Source organism: Tachysurus fulvidraco, chromosome 1 (genome assembly GCF_022655615.1).
Source record: "Tachysurus fulvidraco isolate hzauxx_2018 chromosome 1, HZAU_PFXX_2.0, whole genome shotgun sequence".
NCBI lineage: Eukaryota > Metazoa > Chordata > Actinopteri > Siluriformes > Bagridae > Tachysurus > Tachysurus fulvidraco.
In genome coordinates, this window is record NC_062518.1 from 9,653,641 (window position 1) to 9,677,910 (window position 24,270).

At 39.0% G+C, this 24,270-nt stretch overlaps 1 protein-coding gene across 1 annotated transcript; it reads right to left on the reverse strand.

Annotated features, from left to right (window-relative positions):
* Positions 1-500: 500 nt before the first annotated feature.
* Positions 501-21,176, reverse strand: hsd17b12b (hydroxysteroid (17-beta) dehydrogenase 12b). The gene is made up of 11 exons (XM_027137077.2): positions 20,820-21,176; positions 13,985-14,031; positions 13,075-13,150; positions 9,516-9,623; positions 9,107-9,171; positions 8,546-8,590; positions 6,395-6,429; positions 5,398-5,479; positions 2,840-2,905; positions 2,342-2,491; positions 501-1,879 (listed from the first exon to the last, which is right to left on the reverse strand). Exons 1-11 carry the CDS (start codon positions 20,989-20,991, stop codon positions 1,772-1,774), a joined length of 954 nt encoding a protein of 317 aa, XP_026992878.2. The 5' UTR covers positions 20,992-21,176; the 3' UTR covers positions 501-1,771.
* Positions 21,177-24,270: the final 3,094 nt, after the last annotated feature.

Genomic DNA, 24,270 nt, shown 5'->3' on the forward strand with positions numbered 1-24,270 from the left:
CTGCCAGTTTATACTGCATTTAAACAGCAGGTTTGTTTATTATTTTTCTTCTTTGCTATGTAGGTCTCATTTAGGTTCTGTCAGCTGGATGTTGAATACTCGGGCAAGGTGTGAGAAAAAAAAGCACATACTAACGATCAAATGAAAGTAAATTTAGTTCAAAATTTTAGTTAGAAGAATGTCTAAACTTTTGCACATGCCAAAATTATATTTTTTTTCTTTTTGAGTTAATCAAAGAGAAAAGTAACAACAATAAACCATGTCATTTAGCCAGGGCTGCACAAACCTTTGCATACAACTGTAGTTTTCTATGAAACCAGATTCTTCTTCTTCACAACAAAAATTGATTATATGTTTTAAAATCAGTTATGAAGTTTAATTCATAATACGCATCTTACCGACCCTGCACTTTTAACAAATTGGCTAAAATATGTTAGTTTTCTTTTTGGTTGTTGTTATTTTTTGTAATTGACTGAATTCTAAAGAACACAAGACTCATATCAAGCAACAAAGCAATCCAGTTTATATCTGCAAGTTTGGCATCAGCATCATGTTCTGTTCTCAGTGTCCTGAACTAAAGCCAAATCCATTTCATTTACACTCTGAACTCAGACCTTAACCAAGGTCATCAATACATCATAAATCCGTTTGAGAAAAGTGGAAATGGAAAAAAAACTATGCTCTTAGTTCACCTGCATCTACATCACACTGCATAAGTAACACTTAAGTAACGATTAAAAATGTAATGACATCAATTTAGTGTAATGAAAATACAATCTGTGTAAACAAAAATGTCTTACAGAAACACTCATGTGGTACCGACAATCTGAGGGAAATGATTAATTAACATAATTAAATGCATCAAAACAAAAAAATCAGTCATCAAAAAAAAAAAAATCCAAAAAAGAAAAAAAAAGAGGTGGAAATGTAAGTGCTACAGTAAAACTTTTTTTTTTTTTTTAAATCCCCTGATTGATATACTGTACAAATGCAGACGCCAACTGCACCTGCAGAATACAGAATACACCCATCACCTAACTCGTGTGTCATCAATACTTAAAGGTGCAGTAGGGAACTTTGCCATACTTTTCGTATCCCATTTTTTTTTTCAATTTATTCATTTTCTAGGCACAAAAAAAAAATCATACATTTTCAAATCCACATTTGAGAAAAAAAAAAAATCAAAAAGGTTCCCATATGAAACTGGGTCATTTCTTTGTTTGTCTCTGGTTTACATTTTTCCGGCCCAGAAATGAGCTTAAGCAGCCAAAGCTGATCTGCTCAGCTATTCCCAGGATTGTCAATGTTTGAAATGGAATTACGAACCTTCTCACAGAAGAAAGCATTAAAAATTTACCCTCTAACTTACCCTCAATTAATACCAGATTAAACCTGTTTGATTTTCTGAATGTGTTCGTGGAAATGAGTGCTGAAGAGTTAATGTTACAGGTACGAACACCTGTAATCCTGTGCAATTAGCAAAGCCATGTAGAAATGCTTCTTAACGAATGCAGCAGATTTATTTTTTGTTAGCGATGCCACTGAAGTGCTTGTGTCTCGTCATTAGAACTAAAACAAATGCAAAAATCTGAAAGACTCAAACTAGCAAAAGAAACAATCCTATTAGTTGCAATGAAGCAGTGAAGCAGGAATCAACCTCAATCTCCAGAGTGAAATGAAAAGACTTTTTATGGAATTTTTGTTTTGGTCCACCATCTTCTCCTGTCTGAAGTCTGAAGCCAATCCTGCCTCGTTTACTGCTGAGATCTTCTTAGCCCTGCTTCTGCTTCTTGAGGTAACGTGCACGCTGAGACAGACCCATGTTCATGATGTGCCTGCTGAGCAGTCGTGCAGGAAGTAGAGAAGTGGTCACCCAACCCTGCAGAAATATAATATAATACAATATTAAACAAACAAACAAACAAATAAATAAAGTTAGCTTGAACTTCAAGGTTTGGGACTATTCAGCTTTCTTGTACAGAAAATTCTTAAGCAAGGATGCTGCTGCTAGAAATGAAAGATAAATATTGATAAATAAATACAATAAAGTTTGTTGTTAAAAAAGTCATGAATATATGGAATATAAAAGCCCTGGTTCAGACATAAACATCAGTGGATATAAGAAAAATCAGTAGTATTCTTGGTCGAACGTATTTTTGCCAAAAGGATGTACACACATTGTTCGCTTTAACACATACTAACCTCCTTACAATCACAAGGCTATTGATTTGTACAACCTGTACAGCAGCGTCCAGTCTACTGAGACAACACTACTACTGAAGTCTACTTCAAAAGACACAGAACTGGAGATGGTGAGCTTGTAAAAAGTTCAGGTTCTCACCATGATGGCATGAGGGAGGTAGCCGTTTGTTTGGCTCTGAAGGCCCACGGTGCTCAGCTGCGACGAGACGTAGCGCTCCGGAGTGGGAATGTCCAGAGACGCTCGCTTGATCTTACTCAGCTTGGTTGTCACAAAGAAGGGCAAGACGCTCTAGATGGAAGTGAACATTATATACATTAATAACCAAAAAACGTTTCCTCTGATCCTCCTTTGCATTTGTTTCCTGGGGGATTTTCCTGCGTTTAGTTCTCAGATTGATGAAAATCTCCAGCTATCATGTCTGGTGAGGGGGAAAAACAACATGTGCTCAACTCTGAAAAGAATCTGCTGATCGTACGGGTCACAGCGCATCATAACACTCAGCAGAAAGCGCCATCTACCCTCTTCTGCATCCTGATCTCAACGGACACACACGATTAGCTAGTGTATGATTAGCTTTGATAGACAGGAACAGACACAGAAAGACATTTCTCTATTCACACCTGTTTTCTCTCTTACCTGGATGATGACGCCCTTGCTTCTGTACTCAGCATCCAGTCCACGAGAGAAGAAATCCACAAAAGCCTAAATAAATATAGTAGAAAGCATTAACTGAAACAAGTATTCAAAAGATAGGATAAAAGAGGGGGGGGGGAGGCTGAGCAAATGGTTTCTTTCAATCGCTTAACAAAGTTTCCCACTCAAGCATTGTGAGGCCTGAACATTAAAATGTGTCAGAGAAAATGTAAGAAGGCTTTTTTCCTTTTAGCTCTGCAAAACAAGCTGAAGGAAATTAGTGCTCGTGTGACTCGGGAGCTCTGAGAGAAAGTGAAAGAGAGAAAGAGACTTAATGAACAGAAGACACACAAAATCTTTAAAAGACGAGGGTGCTGTCGGTTATGGGTTATTTTTCTTTTTATCCTTCGTTTATTTGCTTACTCCGTCCATCGACAGTAAATCCCAGTGTTCAGTGGACCTGAGGACTGCAGGGGACAAACTGCTGCTTTGTGTTGCTCTACGAGAGAGAGCATTTGTCCACAAAAAGGCCAGTGGGGACAGCTTCAATGACATCACGTGCTGCGTGTGTGTTGCTAAGATACACCGATGTAAGAGACGGTCTGCTCGGCTTTGACTGCTGCATGATTTTTCATACATTTCACTCAACAATCCGTAAATTCTTGCTTATTTCTCCTGCCACGTGACGTACAACACCGACGGCGTTTGAAGTCAACAGAAACTTGATTTGAATGCTTCAGATTATTTTTGTGATCTCGGTTCACAGGCACATGAATCCAATGCATGAATACATTTGAATGAATCCATATTCAAGAGACATGTCTGCTTTTGTGGTGACCAATCAAATCAGCTCTGTTTTTTCCCCCTGTAAGAACCGAGTGTTCACAGTGCAGCAGAGTGACATTTACATAATGACATACGATTAGACATAATTGACTGATTTTTAAATCGACTTGTACTGCTAGAAATACCCAGCTGACTGAAACAACTTATAGCAAATTTGTCATCTTAATTAGTCCAAAAAATGTATAAAAGGAGAAAGCCTGGTTTAGTTTCGAGTAGTGCGAATGATTTACACCAGCCATGTGCACAGAGTCTTTTCTGCTTGGCATGATTTTTTGATAAAACAATAAAAAATCCGTTTTTTTTTTTTTTTTAAATCACTACATATTGCAGGACAACTAACACGAAAGAGTTCTTTGTGTGTTTCCATGCAGAATTTTCCACATTTTAAAACAAAATTTTATTTATGTACTAACATTGCGTCAGCTTTAAAATTCCAAAAAATTTGTATAAATGCCAACTATAGAATTTATTGAATTCATATTGCTTGTCAATATATATATATTTTTTTTCCAAGTTTCAATGTAAAAAAAAGTACAATTTTGGTGATGGTGATTACGTAGGTATGACTTTAAACAAATCAGCATATTGTGACGTCACTGACTGGGTCTTCAACCCGTGCCTTTGGGCGCATCATTGCAAACCTTATTTTGATGCTGGGCACAGCTTTTTCCAGAACTTCGTGCCAAGTTAAAGCAGTGTTGAGCTGTTTTAATGAATTTTTTAGATGTATTATGGCGCCCGAACCCGTATGACTTTGAACGGTGACCGCAAACATTTTGTTTACTGCAGCCACAGCCATCATTACCAAGCGTGAACCGTTGACTCCGACAGTGAATGAGAGAACAAACAAGAATATTTTTAAGGATGGCCTAAATTTAAAATAATAATAAATAAATACATAAATAAATAAATAAAATTTTGTTTTAATTTGGGAAAAGCAGATGTGTTCATAAATATTCTAAATTTAAATTATACAACATACATTCTCTAGAAAAACTCCCTGAGACGACATGAGGAAGGAACATTAAGAGGAACCAGACTCAACGGGAAACCCGTCGTCATCTGGGTGACCTCTGATCAAGAGATTTGATCATTTCCCTTCTATAACTATATGGTCAAAAAGTTCAAAACAACACACTAAATCCACCGCAGTAAGACTCCATGCTTGGACTTGTCTGTGCACTTAAATGAATAAGAAAGAGTGTAAAGTTTTCAATAAAGTGTCAGGTGACCTTACAAACATTTCTATGGCAAAAAAAAATAATTGTGTGTTGATGAATATGATGAGACTCTGACTGGAGGTCAGGTGTGAGCGCTTGTCTGGGGCACCGCCGTGTCGTGTCGTTCCAGTTTCCTCTGCTCTAACACACTTGGTTTAACTCAAAAATGACTTCTTAATTAATGGGATGAATTAAATAATTGAATTAGTTAAAAGTTGAAATTCAATTAAGTTTTGTATGGCACTGAGAGTGTAAAACGCTAAGCATTGAGCTGTGAGTCTGAAGGATTCTCCACGGCCTTCATGGTCAGTTAAGCTAGAGAGCGTTTCGGGAACGGAGCCTGGCGAGGCGGAGGTGCAAAGTAAATTCGAAAAGGCTTCGTTTTTTTTTTTTTTTTGCTACACCGTTCCACACAGAGATTGGAAACATCTAACAACTATGCACACAGGTGTGTGTGAGACTGGAGCAGGAGAAGAAGTGAGGAAGTGAACTTGCCTTAGAAGATGAGTAGAGAGTGAGGAGAGGTACGGGGTACATGCCGCTCGCAGACGCAATGTTCAGGATGACTCCTTTAGACCTGGAATGAAACACGGCACATGGCAGAGATTTGTAGTCAGTGGGACCTTTTAACACCATCAGCTCTCTGATAAGCGCTCTTTTCTCTTTCCTAACAAATGGGCAGCACATAAATGGGTCAGGAAATTCTACCTAACTTTTATCTTCTACCTAAATTCTAACTAACTAACTCTTCTTTCTGTTCATTACTAAGTTTCTGACATCTTCAAAAGGTGCTCACGTTCTATATAGCAGGTTTTACCTTAGTACAGAGACCTCGTATTAATGGCTCCATCTAACCCCTGCTTACACACACAGCAGCTCGGCACCCTCTTGTGGTAACATCACAGACTAACAGCGAGTGAAATTCCCCTCAAATATTCCTTTTTTTATATATATAAAATTGCTGTGAGGTGTTTCCATTTTTTTTTTTTTTTTTTTTTTTTTTTGAGATTTACGCAAGTCTCCAAAAGCCAAACCACACTTCATCCCTGTGTGGCCTAAAAGTAGCCAAGTGTGCATATCTTCTACTTTTCAATTATAATGAGATGATGGATTATGCTATTTCTGTCCTCTGTGTCAGCACACACTGAGCTGCTCAGCTTTTCTGCCAGGTATTGAACACTACAGGATTGTGCAAATAAAAAAAATCAAAATGTTCTACACTGTACTACAAAGTCGACGAAAACAATAAAAAACCTTTCTGAGCGAGAATCTGATCTATAGGTGTGAGTCTGTACTCTTTCACACTTCACACATAACCGGAGGGTTATGGACGAAAGCAGAGGCTCTGATGCAATGGGAGGGAAAAGGATAGAGATAGATTAATAATCTGGTCTTGCGTGCAATTTTACCAATTCAAGGAGGTTTCTGAAAATAAATTGCAGGAAAAAAAAACACAACAACTCTCAAATCCCGTTGAGACTAAGTAACTCACCTGTCAACCATCCTGGGCAGCACGAGCCGAGTCATCTGTAGTAAAGAGGTAGAAGTGATGAGAAATGAAGCATAGCATGAAATATACTGAAGAAGAAAACCTTGAGCTCAGCTACAGCACAACAGACTAGTCAGTGAACTATACTGAGCAACAGGAAATAATGGTTAGTGGAGTGCTTTAACAGTTCTGAGGAAAAGATTGGCATTAAAGGGTTGGCACTAAAGTGGCAGCAGAGGGCGAGGGGATGTAGCTCCGGTTGTGCTGTGTCGGACCTTCATTGAGATGAGGACAACCCTGTAAGGATCCTGAGGCGTCTCGAGACGACTCTGCTTCATGACGTATTCGGACATTTATAGAGAAGATACTGACTATATGTGGTCTTTGAGGACAACAACCTCCTGATCGATACACAATTGCCAGACTATATTTATAATCTCACAATCCAGTGTCACCTAAATGAGAAAGAGGTTCCCTTTGAGTTTGATTCCATCTCCAGGTTTCTTCCTTTCACATCTACGGGAGTTTTTCCATTTCGACAGTCGTCTCAGTCACCACAGACTCTCTCATCGGTGATAAATACAAACACATTTAAATACAAGTCTAATATTAATCTTGAACTTTTGTATTATATTAATCTTTGTGTAATATTACATTTTTTGTATTATGTTTCTTATGTTCTGTAAAGCTGCTTTGAGGCAATGTCCGTTGTTAAAAGCTGAATATAAAGTGTTATGTTACTTTCTACACCATAGATCAAAAGCAGGGATTTATGCACAGAGACATTATGTACACAGGTTTTATGTGCTCACTTGAATTCCACTCATTAATACATCGTGGTTAAGATGTAGTCGAGGCCGTTGAGTCGGAGACATGAAGTTAGCTGAGACTGAAAGGTGTCGAGGCCGAGTCAAGATCGAGTCCAAATGAAGGAGGAATCAAGACTGAAAATCATCAAAAACCTTTTTCTGAAACTGGCTTCATTAATATACGGTGCTAAAGATTAGCAGGAATTACTTCTTCTTAAATTTTGTGCATTATGTTTATGAACTCTCAGTCGAATCACAACCGTATTTAGTGAGATTAATGCCCAAGAGTAAGACAAGCCTGAGTACAAATGGCCATGAAAATAGACTATTGGTGAAAATGTCCTGAGACTTGACTCGTGTTATACAGTCCTGGACCTCAGATCCACAACAACCCTAATCGACATACAGTGCTTGCTGAAAGGGGATGAAAAAACTTTTACAATCAATACAATCTCCCTTATAAATACTACACAAGTTGTGAAGTGGTCTGAACATGTAACTGTGCAGCATCGCAACACCAATGTGATTATGCCAAAACATTGTAAAGACAGTGTTGTGGGCAGTCGTGGCCTAATGGTTAGAGAGTCTGATTCGTAACCCAAAGGTTGTGGGTTCGAGTCTCGGGCCGGCCACGACTGAGGTGCCCTTGAGCAAGGTACCGAACCCCCAGTAACTGCTCCCCGGGCGCCGCAGCATAAAAATGGCTGCTCACTGCTCCGGGTGTGTGTTCACGATGTATGTGTGTTCACTGCTGTGTGTGTGCACTTCGGATGGGTTAAATGCAGAGAACAAATTCTGAGTATGGGCCACCGTACTTAGCGTATGTCACGTCACGTCACAATTCAATTTATATGTCTAGCAGCTTCACAGAAGCATAGAAACGGAATAACAATTGTAAAGTTTAAAATGAAATTACTATTTCTCTCTAACATCTATCCCTAATGAGTAAGACTGAGGTGACGGTGATGAGGACAATCTCCCTGAGGTGATATGAAGAAGAAACCTTGAGAGGAACCAGACTCAGGAGGAAGCCTCGGTCTCGTTTGGCGGATTAACGTGAATGGAAATAATGTCATTCCAAGAGCTCCTGAGGAACTAACAGGTCAGCGTAATCAAAACTTACAGAATATAAATCTCGAGTTAAATTAATTCCCTGCAACTGCATTTTCAGTCATTTGATTGTATTCTATATTTTATTTTTTTTTGCATGATATCGTTCCACAAGACGACCTTGCAAAATACTGTACTGCTTTGATCAGAATCAAATTTAAGATGTTTGCTTCATGCCCCAGCAGGTCTTTAGTTCTGGTTCTGGACCAGATCACAGAAGAGAAGTGACACTCACCTGGCAGACTGAGGTCATGTTGATGTTGATCATGTTGTTGATGAACTGGAACAAGACACAGCCATTGGTGTTCATTTAGAATTGATTTCAACAGCTTTATCCACAGATGCAGTTTCATTCACAACCATATTTTAATCATTAATAATTAATATTTCCATGGATTTTAAAGAGGTCACAGTCTGACAGATACTGTATAAGCCTGAATCTGTTCCATTGATGTCACCTTTTTAGATGTTGTCAGGAGGCATGTCCCCCATTTTAAATTATTAATACACCTGAAACATTAACTACAGTAAGGAAGTCTTGATGAAAGTGATGCAGGAAGCACACTGCCCCATGTTCCATCCCTAAACACGTTCTAGGCATGAAAAAATATAAAATAAATAAAAGCCTACGGCATAAGTCAAGCCTGACAGCTTCTCAGCTTGGTTTGGTTGAGGCTGTCGTTAATGACGCCGTCTTGACCCAACAAAATCTACAGTCATGATCCGCTCCTGGGTTTCAACATCAACGAACCAGTTCAAACTCAGGAAAACAAAATCCTAAAACTTCACTACTTACCTTATCCAGATTTGGTACGTTGAGAAAAAACTCGGGGTAAGGGTAGGATACTCCGACGTTGTTAACTGTGAAGGAAAAATTATAAGGACCAGATTTAAGACAAACAAAAAAAAAAAAAAAAAAAAAAAACAGATCAGAAAGATGAAAGCGGTTCCCATCCAGCAGGAGGCAGCAAACACTAGCATATGGCAGCTAGTGTTCATTAAAGAAACTCCTACTGTACTCAAAATATCCACTAGTTTAGAAAAAGAGACACCAGTTACACAGTCCATGCCTAGAACATTTTGTTCCAAAAAGCCCAAGTGACACTACAGGGACATGATAACAGCCGCTGAAATACCCAAGCTTCACACTGATTGGCTGCTTGGGAAAATGCAATCACGCAAACGCACACAAACGCACAACCTACCCAAGATCCCAATCTCAAGTCCAGCTAGTCCAGATTCAATCTTGGAATAGATATCCACTGATCCGAAGTCTGCAGAGATGGTTCTAGTCTCAACGTTGTACATGCTCTCTGAAAAATAACAGAGGGTGTTAAGGAAAAAAAGGGGGGGGGGGGGAGGATTACTTGAAATACAACATGAAATGAGAGGGGCTTTTATTTCAGCGATAACGGGACGTCAGTGAAGGACGGGCGAGGACAAAGCCGCAGGGTTTATTATCCAGTGTACAGACAAACACAAGGAATTCACAGTGCTACAATCATCCATGTAAGTTACAGAAATGTTTCCAGGCCAGTCGACTTTTTTACAGGCGTGCACGAGTGAACACAGGAAGTGAGCTGAGCTTTTGCATAGCTGCTTATTTTCTGTTAGCCTTTATGGAAGGCGGATAATAAATAACCTGTGGAACGAATTGAAAAAAGTTCAAAACTTTAAGCTGCAGACAAAAAAAAAAAAATGCATGAATTTGAATGATAAAAGAAACAAAATACTAAATGTAAAAAAAATAAATAATTAAATAAGAAAAAGCAAGAGAAATATATGGGGCAAGACAGAGGGAGAGAATGAGAGAAAAGAAGAAAGAAACTGACAAGAATGAAATAGAAATACAGTAGAAGAGGGAGAGAGAGGGGGACAGAGGGACAGAGAAAGGGCAGGAGAGAGGGGGAGAAATCAAGAAAGAGAAGAAATAGGAACAAAAACGGGAGGGGCAACAAAACAAGTGAATGGAGAATAAAATCAAGAGTGAAAGAAAAGGATGGAGGAGAGAGAGAGAGCTAGAGACTAGGAGACTGAAAGAGAAAAAAATATGGCTTTAGAGGAGAGAAAGAAAGGAAAGATGAAAGAGGTGCATTAGGAGAGATGCTGTGTGTGAGAGAGAGAAAGACAGCGAGAAGAAACAAGGCTCCATTCACTCCGTTCGTCTCTGCTCGTTCTCACAGGCTCGTCCCTGTAGACGCTGTCCTGCTTCATTGAAAAAGATGTGCAGGAGCAGGTGAACTGGAGCGACTCAGCACACAGGCAATTAAAAACATGACGGGAAAGAAGAAAGAAAAAAAAAAAAAAACTAACGCTGGAAATGTGCATGATATGTTGATGATGTGCGATATGTTCTGTTCTTAAACGAAAAAAAGATCACAAGCAGCTAAAAGTGATGCTGTGACGTTAACCTGCACGACTTCCTCATATTACAGCACTAATAACTAGCCACACACTGCGGTATCCTACAACACAGGATCTTTCATCTTTAGCTCTAGAACACGGAACAAACTAAACGTCGCTACATGAAATGAATCCAGTGAAAATGTTCTGTGAAAAAAAAAAAAATACATGAAATACATGTCCATTTGTTCTGGTGCCCCTACATGACGTATCCCAGGATGCACCTCCATCTGCGATTGTCCCTCAGTGTTGCAGCAGCCAGGCAACTTGGCTGGCACAGAGCCTGTCTTTCAGCGCGACACTAAAAATAGCCTGCTTCATTAACATCCAAACTCATTCAGCAGAGGGAGACACTCAGAGCCTCGCAAGCAGGAACAGCACTTTCCCTCCATCACAATTCCCTCTTTCAAGCACACACACACACACACACACACACACACGCACACACGCTTTTGCAAGCACACGCTTACTCGCGCACTCACTCGTGCAGACGCTCTCACCCCAGCACACACACACACACACACACGTCTCACTCTGTTTTCTCCTTAACTACACTTGTGGAGTTGCTCAGGTGCGCATCTAAGGACCAATTTTTTTTTCTGGATTTTTCCTTATGGTTAAATAATTCAGAAGCAGATTTTCTACTTTTATGCTGATAGACGGCTAATCACGTCTCAGGGAAAGGGTCTCCATAACTAGCCCATGGTTATCTGAAATTGGTTTGCTAAAAGCTTTACTGAAAAATCAGATGTTATTTTATTAGGTCCTCTCTATATACAAGAGGTTTCTTAGAAAACCTGCACGAGCCGGCTGCTTATTCAATCGCTGTCAAGTTACATATTAAGAATTCCTGGAAACTCAAATCCTCCGTTCGTCCCAGACGAGCCATGAGAAATTGAAAAATGTTATTGGAATTAACTACGCATGGGTCAAAATGCGAAACCAAAGCAAAAACAGCTAAATGGGGAAATATAGGTTTAGATTCATGTTGTTTAATGGAGACATTTTTCAAAGGCAGGCTACGGAGCATGAAGACTTAATGGCTATTCAGTTACTGTATAATAACATCAATAATGATAATTATTTAATGGCGTATACCAAAGACACTTTATTAGGAAGACCGGTACACCTGCTTATTCATGCAGTTACCCGATCAGCCAATCAGGTGGCTGCAGGGCAAGGCATAAAATTCATGCAGATATAAGTCAATTCAAATGCATATGTACTGTATAGCGCTTTTAGCGATGTTTATTGTCTCAAAGCAACTTTACAGAACATAATAAATGTTGCAAAAAAGTAGAAAAATGTTATTATATAAAGCTATGCAAAGATTCGAGATTAATATTAGACTTAAATTTAAATCTGCTTGTATTTATCCCTAATGAGCAAGCCTGAGGTGACTGAGACGACTGTGCTGAGGAAGAAACCCTGACACAATAGGGAACCTCATCCTCATTTGGGTGGCACTTGATTGGGTATGATTATAAACTGTTATGAACACCGGACAGTGTTACTATGAATAATGTCCTTTCTACAACCGTATACACTCCGGCAATTGTTTATTGATTAGGAGGTTTTTGTCCTCAGGGACTACGTGGAGTTGGTAACTTCTCTTTGAATGACTCTCTGACTCTTCACTGTCGCATGGCGGCATGTCGATTACTGGTTTGAGTATTTCAGAAAGTGATGATCTCCTGAGATTTTCAAGCGCATCAGCGCAGTGTTAACTCAAACAATAAAACACTGAGTAAGCAGCAGGTCTTTATAACCGTAGTGAGAATCAGAATGCACAATGCACTAAATCTTATGGTGGATGGGATACAGCAGCAGAAGTCTACATCGAGTCCTGTAGGCCGAGAACAGCCATCTGCGGTCGGCACGAAATATTTCAAATTCTTTATGTTTTATCAATCTTCTGAATGCGTCCAGCTTTAGTAGACCTCTGTCCATGGTTCCATGGTCTCAGTCAAACTCTGCTTGGGTCAGTTTACGGCGTCATGATCGAATTTTCTGGGATCAGACCGATATCTGTCAGAGATGTTATGATGTTTGATGTGAAGCTCTTGACTCCCATGTGATTTAAAACTGCCACGTGAGCAGCTCGATAAATAACCGCATGAATATATGGATGTACAGGTGTTCCTAATAAACTGGCCTGTGTGTTTTTTAGTATAATTATAATATATCAGGATTTGAGAGTAGGCCAATTTTTTGGTAACCTTGTGTGTAAGGAAAAGGTGAAGGAAGATAAAGAGGTTCTAGTGCACACCAATAATATCTGTCCGAAAATCACGTGACTGAGAATAAAATGGGAATAACAGCAAAAACGTAACAGCAGAAACACGCCAGGAAGGTACATACCAATGGATTTTGACACTTCATCCAGCTTCTCCTGAGTCCGGCTGATGAGGACGATGGCAAAGCCTCGGCGTGCAAGCTGAGAGGTGGAAGAGGAGAGAAAAAAGAAAGAAAGAAAAAAAAAACGCACAAACAGCCATTATAGCGTATTATCGTGTTCACAGGATTGGTGGAAAAATCTAAAAATATCCAGTTATCAGTTGTGTGTAAGCCTGGTAGTAATAAGTCAATCAATCATCCAGACAAATATACAGAAAATTAAATAACATTTTATTACATGGAGAAATAACATATGCTAAGTATAAGAGTATAAACAATTTAACTACTTGGAATACACACATTAGCGTGTTCAGTGATGTACAGTAAGACTGGATCCATTCATTCATCAGCGATTAGCGTTAGGTCTGTGCTCAGGAGCTCTTGGTTACACAATTCCACTCGACTATAAACCTTTGCAGAACGGACATTATTAGCATTTAAATTATTTCCTGACCAGGGTCACCTAAATGACGATGGGTTTCCTTCTAAACCTGCTTCCTCTCAAAGTTTCAGGGAGGTTTTCCTCACCACCGGTGTCTCCTAGCTTTGTTAGAAATAGTTAGGAATACGCAGTAACTTAATTTTAAACTTTTTTTCTAGAATTATTGAAAGCTGCTTCGAGACAACGTGAATTGTGCAAACCGCTTTACAAAGAAATTTCATTGAACTGAATATGTTGTGTATGTTAAGGATGGTTAAAGCAGGCGGCGATAGACACTTTCCACCTCGCTGTTCATATGTGTGTATGCTTTTTACTGGTACGTGTTTTAGTCTTCCGCTCATCTCTCACGAAGACCTCTCTACTGATGACTCATAGTGATTTCTGTAAAGGAAGACCAAAAAAAAAAAAAAAAACACCACACTGGAATCTTACCTCCTCCGCGTAGGCTTTTCCGATTCCATCGGTGGCCCCGGTTACGACTAGGAGTTGAAAAACAGAAGGAAAGGTTAGTTAGAAAATTGATACATTAACTACTTAGAGCATGAGACAGAACTAGCATCAGCATGGAAAATCCACTACACCGGCATGGTTTCCTTTGGTAATGCCATTATAAGACATTTAGTGTGATGAAGGAGACCCTATTACGTCTATAGAGCGCCCATGCATGTTCACGTGACCCTAATGACACCATGAAGTGTCATGTTCATTATGTAAATTCCACTGAAATGAAGATCTGGGAAGGGGATTGAACTTGGCTTGGGAGAATTACATGCTAACAGCAGGACAGTGAGTGTGCGAGTTCCTGGGCCGTTCTTGCTCAGTCGTCCTTGCTTTACCAAGACAACAGTGGCTATTTTAAGCCATTTGCTTCATCACCCCCCCTCTCACAGCTCACCTCTTTATAAAAATAGCTGGAAGCGAGGCATGTAAGGGGACAGGCTGACGATGTACTGCATGTATAGGAAGAGCAAGAAAAGCTCAGATTCATGACTGGCTTTGTCCCGTCGCCTCGGCATGGAGGGCACAGCCCTGGCGTCACCCTCCTTGACCTTGGCATGGATCGTGTCAAAGTAGGCAGAGTTAAAGATTCACGTGAGCGCTCTGCTTCCGCTGGAGTAGCAGAGGACAGAGTGTGGAAAAGGAGGGAGGGATGACGAACAACAAGACAGCACAAGGGTGGGGTGAGTGGGGTCTGATGCTGGGGCAGCTAAAAATAGAAAGAAAGAGTGAAAGGCAAGCAGCAAGTGGAGAGTACAGTCGAGAAGGGTGGTGACACACAGCTAGAGGCGAGGGAAAATTCTGTACGCTTTCAGTAGTTTTTTAGTAGAGACGGAAAAAAATAAATCCACGCGCTTCTTCTGATGAGGTCAAGATGCCGAGGAACATCATTGTCGAATCGCTTTGGTTAGAAATTAATTGAATAAAACTCATGACGAATATTCATGTCAGTGCGTGACATCATGTTCACCTGTTCACTGACAGAGTGCTGTCATAACTCATTATTCTGATCGAGGTGGAGTTTAGACACATGCCTGCTGCATCTCCACCCGCGCCCAAACCCACAAACTAACAGCTTTGGCCTTCGAGCTTGATCAGTACTAAATCATGTGAATCGTACAAAAACTGATCAGCTCCTTGTACAACAGTTTCTATTAACGGTCATATTAGACTGGCTCACTTTTATTTTCCCCGGTCACGGCAATACAAATAAAAGTATGGTGTAATAGTAGGTCCATAGACTGTTTAGAGGATCCCAATTAAATAGACCCTGAATCGCCACTGAAGCAGGAAATGCACTGATGCAATCTAGCACAGCTGAAGGTAAAGACAATCAAAAATTATTGACTGAAACCAAATCAATATCAGGTGAGTGAAATCTCTCTGTTCTTCCTCTTCATCAAGTACAAAAAAAAAATAAGTGTCTTTTTTTTATTTGAGAAATCAAGTCAACACCAGCACGATCTCTAAAGAGTGAGGACGCCCCCTCTCAGCGCACACTGCTGATGTTACTGATGCTGCTGCTGCTGCTGCAAAATAGTCTGAGGGCTAAAAAAAGAACAGGAGATTAAAAATACCAGGCAGGCACTGCAGCCTCGTCTGGAACGGCTGCAGCGCTTGAATACCAACGAGGCTCAGCATCACATCACCCGCTGCACATCTTCCTCTTTTGCTTGTGCACAGAAAGCAGGCTACAGATGCAGCCGGGGTCTCACCTCCCGCGTCGGCTGCACGCCGGTATCCGGCTGCGTCTGCACGGCTTTGTTGCCACTGCAGTAACGCATGCTGTTACTGACAGGGACCATGAAGACGAATGAAGCTGCGCCAGGAGAGGCAACAGCACCATGTATTCACTACTCACACAATACCATTGACCAAGAAATGCAAGAGTGAATGAATCTATTTTTGCAACCAATGCCCTGTCCACTGATGCATGAATTATTCCAGCTCATTCCACAAAGGATAGTGCTGTGATAAATATAGCCTCATCGCAAGGGTAAAAGAAAGAAGAGTGGGGGAGAAGAGAGAGAGAAAAAAAATGTAAAAAATGAAAAAAGAAACACTCTACGTGTGCCATCCACGTGGATTCCGTTTTCTTCTCTGAAACGCTCCTCCCCTCTCTAACTCCTAACAAAAACTTTAGAGGGGGGGGGGGGCATCCTTTGCTGTCCCTGTATGTATGCTGCGTTATGTAATAGAGGGAGCTCTTCATTGGATGCCACGATCGAGGCTTCAAAGGGTCCCCTGGGCCGTGGCTCACACTAACATTCTGCTTTAAATAGCATGGGATGCCACGTGCCTCTCTCTCGACGGCTTTATTCGCTTCACATCGACAGCGATCTTCAAAAGCAGGGGGTTTAAAATTGGCTGCTCTAAAAATAGCTTGCAATGCATTCAAGTTTTCCCCGGAGGCGAGGTATTTTCAGAAAAGGGGGGACAGAACCGTGTGAATGTCTCCTAAGCTCAAGTATGCACTACGGTATTGCTGCATCAGTTCCTAAAGAGCCATCAATGAAGTATTCATAAGATTTTGCAATGGAACCTCATAATGAACAGAAAATGAATGCGTGCTGTTGAAAAATGAAAATGAATGAACGAAGACCCGTTTTGAAAAATAAATTGTCAATGGAAAATGCACAGAAGGTCTCAATGAAAGAACACTGAGAAAATAGAGTTAAAATTCAACAATCTGCAGCCCATTCAGATCTAAAATAAGCAAACTACGGTGTACCACAAGGATTGGTCTTGGTATCCTTTATATTTTCACTGTATATTAACTTTCAATTAAGCTTAAAATCTTAAAAACTTCAAATCCTACCAATTATCAGGATACTCACACATGCTTGGCTTAAATATGTGAAATGTGTGTATGAGCAACAAGATGGTTGACTTCAGAGGTTTATTCATCGTCTCCCTTATTCTGTGTCAGTTTCCTCCGGGTTCTTGGGTTTTGACCTGAAAGCATGCTGTTAAAATGGTTGCGTGAGCATGGTGTCATGTAATGGAGTAGCATCCTCTTCTCTCCAGGGTGAACTTCCACCCAATACTCCAAAAACAGGCTCAAGATCCACCACCAACACCTTTACCAGATTGATTACTGAAGATAAATCCATGAATAAAAAGATATTAGAAAATTGATGCTGTCTCTAATATATGTGATCCCTTACGACTGTTAACAACAGACACTAGACACTTGGTGGTTGGGACAACATATAAATTTCCACTAATCTTTTACTCCAACAGCTGAGGCCTATGAGGACTTGGGTTAAGGTTGTGCGGTTTGCGTCTCATAAATAAGGCTTCTAACGGCAGTACTGAAAGCAATGACGAGAGCAAAAGCCAGCGAGCAGGGAGCGAGTGTGTGTATTCATGCAGGGACAGCGGGAGAGAAGCATATCATTGTTTTACGACTGGGAGGAGAGACAGAGAATAAAGCAGTTCGACTGAATGGGACGATATGCGTGAATAGGAGCTGGGCACGTGGCAACAACGGTGCACATCACAAGAGGAAAGCAAGGGGGAAAAAAAGAAAAAGAAAAAAAAAAAAGAAAACACACACACACACACACACACACACACACACACACACACACACACACACACACACACACACACACACACACACACACACACACACACACACACACACACACACACACACGAATCCATGTGGCCAATCAGAGCCCTGCCTTCAATCAACCAATTATAGCCTGCAATTTCAGATGCCTTCATTCACAAAAGTGGAAACAGGAACCGAAAAGGAAATTCACACATTGAGGGAAACTGTCAGGAAAGCACTAAAAATAGCTCTGTCTGTTTTCGTGGGTTTTTTTTTTTTTTGGTTAGTGTGTGAACCCTCTGCTTGCTTATTGCCTTTCAAACCTACAATGAAGCAGTCTGTATGTAAGTACAGGCAAGTGTTAATAAAGCATGATAAGGCATACACACAGGTCAGCAAGACAATTGTGTACAATGTCATTTCCTGAGCAAATTTCACATTTTTCTACATGATCTTGTCTCTTTAAGATTAAGGATGTGTTATGAGCAGTAGTGGCTCAAAGGTTAAGGCTCTGTGTTCAAATCCAAGGCACTGCCAAGCTGCCATAGTTGGGCTCTTAAGCAGGGCCCATAACCCTCTTTTCTCCAGGGAGGATGCATCAAGATCCTAACAAGCTGAAATATGTGAAGAAATATATATTTCTCTGTGCTGTAATGTACATGTGACAAAGAAAGCTTTGAAACTGCCACTAAAGCACAAATAAAATACATCATCATATAACATCAGACTGTGTAGGAATGTTCGGGGTTGCCTTTACGCATTTTACAAACAACTATTGCATGTGCTGTGTCCACTCTGTAGTTTTTGTTTGTTTTGGCACCAGCTCCTCTGTGCCTTCAGCCATGTTGCCACACAAAATAAGTTAGAAACGCAAGCTAAGGAGCATGGTTATGATTGGTTAGTTCCATCTGTCTGTCAGGGAGAACGCAAACTAAACTAGTGAATGAAGTCTGCTTTATTAAACATGTTTGGGTTCCCCACCTGAATGCTTACAGCACAACTGAAAGACCACTTGCTGCCACTGGACAAACAGATTATGGAAATATTCATTCATTCATTCATTCATTCATTTTCTACCGCTTCTCCGAACTACCTTGGGTCAAGGGGAGCCTGTGCCTATCTCCGGCGTCATCGGGCATCAAGGCAGGATACACCCTGGACGGAGTGCCAACCCATCGCAGGGCACACACACACACATATGAACATATACATATTCAGGTTTATATTATCTGTCACCAAAATTCAACTGAAAACAACATGAGAAAACAGAAGTTTTCACCATTAAATTAAAGTGATACATTTATTGCTCTGCTCGTGTACCAGCAGATCCCAGTCTATCTCAGGCAAGTCTTTGTGCAAACCTCAGGTACGGCACAGACACGGTTCTCAAAGTGGCAGCTTGGAATATTTTTTTTTCCTACCGTGATAGAAATCCCAACTCGATATAAAGAAGTATTTAAAAAACTCCTCATGCGAGTACACTTATAAATAAGGTGTACCTAATATCTGAAACGTAATTGTGTGTAAAATAAATCTATGCTGAGTTAGACTATGATTTTTTGTTTCACACAGAAAAAATAATAAATAAATAAATAAATAAATAAATAAATAAATAAATAAAGATGGGGCAATAAATCGTACAAATCACTCACAGTACAATCTGCATGCTAATAAAACTCATGCAAATATTAGAATAATTCTAAAAACTGTGAGAAACTGTTATGACATCACAATAATCATTCATTCATTTATTTATTTTCAGTAACAGTGTTATCCTGGTCAATGTTGTGGTGGATCCAGACCAAAGAGCACAGGGTATGAGGTGGAAACTAACCTGGGTGGAACTCCAGTTCATCACAGGACACCATACACACACTCATTCACGTCAAGGGGAAATTTTCTTTCCCATCGGCATGCATTTAGGAGATGGGAGAACCAGAAGAAACCCACATGGACACGGAGAGAACAGTCCACACGTATATCACAATACCATTATGTTCATTTCTGACAAATTGTTCTTAAGTAGGAATTGATTGATGTCATGTGTTTTCTTTTCATACAACCCTCTTATCTCAAGCCTCATCTCTGAACAAAATTAAATTGCTTTCTAAAAAATTTTTTTTAAAAATTAAAAATAAAAAAAGAATTCTGGTGCTGAAAGAAATTTATCTCATATAATAAAGACTAAAGGACAAAAAATAATAATTCGCCTTCCCGATTGAAATCTTTAAACCCCGACAATCATATCTGGAGTGAACCTCAGTCAACCTGCCAATGATTCAAATTAGCTAAAGACTGAAGAAAACAGTTTATCTTTGAAAAATATTATATGGTGTATTATATATAAGTGTAGTATTATTATAGGAGTAAGCAAGGTCATGTTCGAGTATCTGATCTATTTTAGTTTGAAATCACAACATAAAAGACATATTTAAAACAACTCCTTGTGAGATTACATGTATAAATAACATGTACCTAATATTCTAAACATGTAATTATGCGTGTAAATCTATGCTAAGGAAGTCTATGATTTATGATGGGGCAAAAGATTCAAGTTAACTGTCTGATCTATTTTAGCTCGATAATAACTACACCGGTGTCCGTTTTGCTTATACAAGGGTGTGATTTTGAAAGCTTGAAATGTTGAGGTGTCTGAAACTATGATTTGACAGCAGACAATAAAAGCTACGTGAGCTTTTATTAATAAAATAGCATTAATAATGAAGGTACAGGAGCTTTTATTAATAAAATAGCATTAATAATGAAGGTACGTGAGCTTTTATTAATGAAACAGCATTAATCATCATTCCAGGTGAGTTGTGAGTTGACCAAAAAGTGGACTTTTGAACTTCCAGATAAGGCTGAACTGTGGTGTGGTGTTAAAAACCTGTCTTGTGTAATTTGAACAACAATTCAGATTTTTATCTATATTCAATGTCCAAGTAGAGATAGAGACAGAGCTATGTATTTATTCATTAACCATTGAACCATTTGATTCTCATTCCTTCCAATAAACACAATATTCTCTTGAACACCTTTTTATTATTTTTATACCAACCTTAACGCTTAACACAGTCAAGATAAGGTGTAAGATGGAAATGTTTGATTTTGTTTGTTGACAGTAAATCAGAGTTACTTAGAGCTTAAGCAGAGCATAAATAAAAGCCGATACTACCTGGGTGTAGTGTATTAATACACCTGTTTACTTACCTGCCCATTTCCCGAGTTTGGGGGCTTTTATTAGGTCCCCATTGCCCAGGAACCACACTCGAAGGCCGGTAAGGAGTCTAAACAGAGTGCACACGGACACCCAGGTCAAAGTAACTGCCCCTAACCAAAACAAGGGCAATTGAATCTTCTTCAGAACATCCGCAGCTTCCATGACAACAGCCTGTCTGTGTTCAGCTCTACTTTTTAAGCTAATCTCTGTTCACCACGAAATAAAACTAGCAAGCTTTCTGTTTAACGGTGAGGCTGAATTCTAAATACCTCACTACTTCCTGTATATGTGCACTAGATTAGTCTAGGAAAGCACTGGTATTTGTGCCCTACGTAGTGCACTATATAGTTTATAGGAATTTGTTTGGTATTCGACACTTTACCGAGGTTGACTTCCGCATTAGCAACCGTTTCTGTGTGGCGTGTGCTGATCTCGAGCTCTGATTGGGTCCTGGTTATGTCAATCAAAATTAAAATTTAGAGGCGGGTCTGGACTGGGAAGCCTTAGCTTGAAAATGACATTGATAGATTCAGGTTTAAGATGCAAATCAATTAAGTATATAAATGATTAGAAAATAATAATAATGCTATATGAGGCATTAAAACAGTGACTAGACAGATGTATGTTAGAATATAACATGTGGCTCTGAAACTCAGTGACTAATCTACAGTAGGCAATTGATTCAGTATAAAATTCAGTATCTTGATTCAGTATCCTGAAATATATATATATATATATATTTATTTATTTTTACTAGGTATCTTTACACCATATTGCATGTGATTGCTCACAAAAGCCAGGTGTCATATATTTTATTTTTGAAAGTACTTACAGCAATCTCATTACACATGATAATCAGAGTATGTAGGAAAAATACAAGCACCGAAAGCACGATGAATTTTATTTTATTGATTTAAATATAGAGAATTAACATTAAGTGCATGCACACGTGTTTATTGTCATTGTGTGGATTGTAAATGAAATTATAATTTGATCGGTCACACACAATCAGTCTGTTGTCAAGTCAAGATAAGAAGCTTTTATTGTCATTTCAACCCTATATAGCTGTTGCAGTACACAGTGACATGAGACAACTTTTCTCCAGGACCATGGGTGCTACATAGAACAAAGACAGAGCTAAGGACTCAGTAAATAGTCCTAGATACATAAAGTGTATCTGTGCAACCTGGTGCAAACAGTGCAGGACAAGAAAAACAAGACAGTGCAGGACAAAAGACAGTGCAAACAAAAAATACAGGACACTACACAAAAGATAATACACAAAAAACAATACACAGCGCCGACCAGTGTAAATACTGTATGTCAAACAATATTACGTGTGCAGAAATACTGGAATGAACACATTAGTATTATAGCAGCAGTTACATGAGGTAATGTAAAGTATTGTGCTAAACAGCGAACATCTGAAATGTGAGACAGCATATGCAAAGAGCAACAACAGTGTGCAAAACAGCATGTAAACAATTTGATGCATATATAGGAATACTGTGTATATAGTGTAGGTCTGTGCAGTCTAAACAGTTGACGTGTGCATGTGTGTGTAGTGCTCAGTACAGTTCAGTTCAGTCTTTGAGGAGTCTGATGGCTTGTGGAAAGAAACTGTTACACATTCTGGTCGTGTGGGCCCGAATGCTTCGGTACCTTATTCCAGACAGCAGGAGGGTGAAGAGTGTGTGTTGCTGTTACATACATTAAGTATGTTGCTCTAAGAATATAATAACCACTAAAATATGTAAAAGTCGTAGCATGTAGAGTAAATGCTGTAGAATGCAGGACCGGCTATGTAGATCTTACATCTTACTTCCTTGTTTTACATCTTACACGTTGGTTTTAATACATATTTGTCATCCTGCCTATAGAAACAGGATGTAGATATGCACAATACACATCTTGCTCAACACACTGAAAAAAGTTTAAGCTTTCACAATCATTAACGGCTCAAGGCATTTCTCACATGACAGAAATATGGTGTCATTTGTAGGCTTCTAAGCATATTTCTTGTAAAGTATTAACTTGTAAAGTATCAAATGCACAGAAATATCAAATGAATATTGGATTATTACCTTAAAGGTAGAATAGCACATTATCTTACATGTACAAATCACATAGAAGATAGTTAAGACGTGCTAAAAATTAATAAATATATTGGTTCAAGCACAAGTGGACTAAGTGGCTGAGAAAAGATTTTTGGAAATCGTCTGGTCTCGAACCTCTTGTTTGTGTTTAGACAGCTCTCCTGTCAATCTTTGTATAAACACTCTATGAGCTATAGTATATCCTGGGGCAGAGATCTGTGTACATGGATGGGAATTAAGTGGTAGGCTAATAATAAAAAATAATAATAATAACTCAAACATTAAATACACCTACAGTATTAAGGGGACAAATCACAAATCTTACCTGCTGCACCTTTAATTCTAAATGTTGGATCATTTAATGACAATAAAAAATTTAGAAATCCATCAGAAGGCCCAGACTTTCATTCAACACTCTTTATAAATAGCTTTTCTGTTAGTTTGACTGCATATAGAAAATAACACAATGCAAGGATTTAAATAGCAATATCTCCAGCAATAAAGGTTCAGGCAACTTATATCCCTGCATCTTATGTCCCCTCTGAATTAAGTACACAACACAAATGTCTCTTCTGTCATCTGCAACTTTACTTTAGTCTATTAGTGTTTTCCATGATAAATCTGACCACCCATTATTGTGAGCCACTAAAACATCATATTTTATCCAAAATACAGTTACAATAATTTAATCAAGACCAGGGACCAGTTAAAAAAGGACAGGAGAGAAGGGGAGTGAAAGGATGAGCTCACACACCTCTGGTTTATATGTAAAAAAAAAAAAAAAAAAAGCAGAGCTGAGATATGATCGTATAAATTAATAGAAATATAGGTCATAGCATGACATGCATGACATGACACTGGCAATAAAGATGATGTGATACAAATAAATTTTTAAGCCATTATAAGGGTACAAAAAACTATTCTATTCACATTCTCACAATAATTAGAGCTCCTTACAATAACACTTTATTTTAATAGTACTCTAAAATCTCAGTATAATGTTATATAACTGCGTGTAACATACAGTATAACACACATTGCGATGCTCTTACTTGTGATAAAAAAGTGAAAAGATTTTCAAAATGATCACAAAGTGTTTTCCTAGTTTTGGACCAACTGAATCACTGTAAATTTTGCAGAGTAATTAAGAAGTGAAGAAAAAAATCAACAAGTGTCCCAGCAAAAATTGAAATATGTGTCATTTGAAATTAAACTGGAAGCTTTTTTTTCCTTACTGGACTTACGCCTACAGACTAAAAACTCTATTCCAAGTCCGAGCTTTTTTAACCAATTAAATATAAATCCAAATAGATATTGATTTCTTGATATATATTGTTTCCTATAA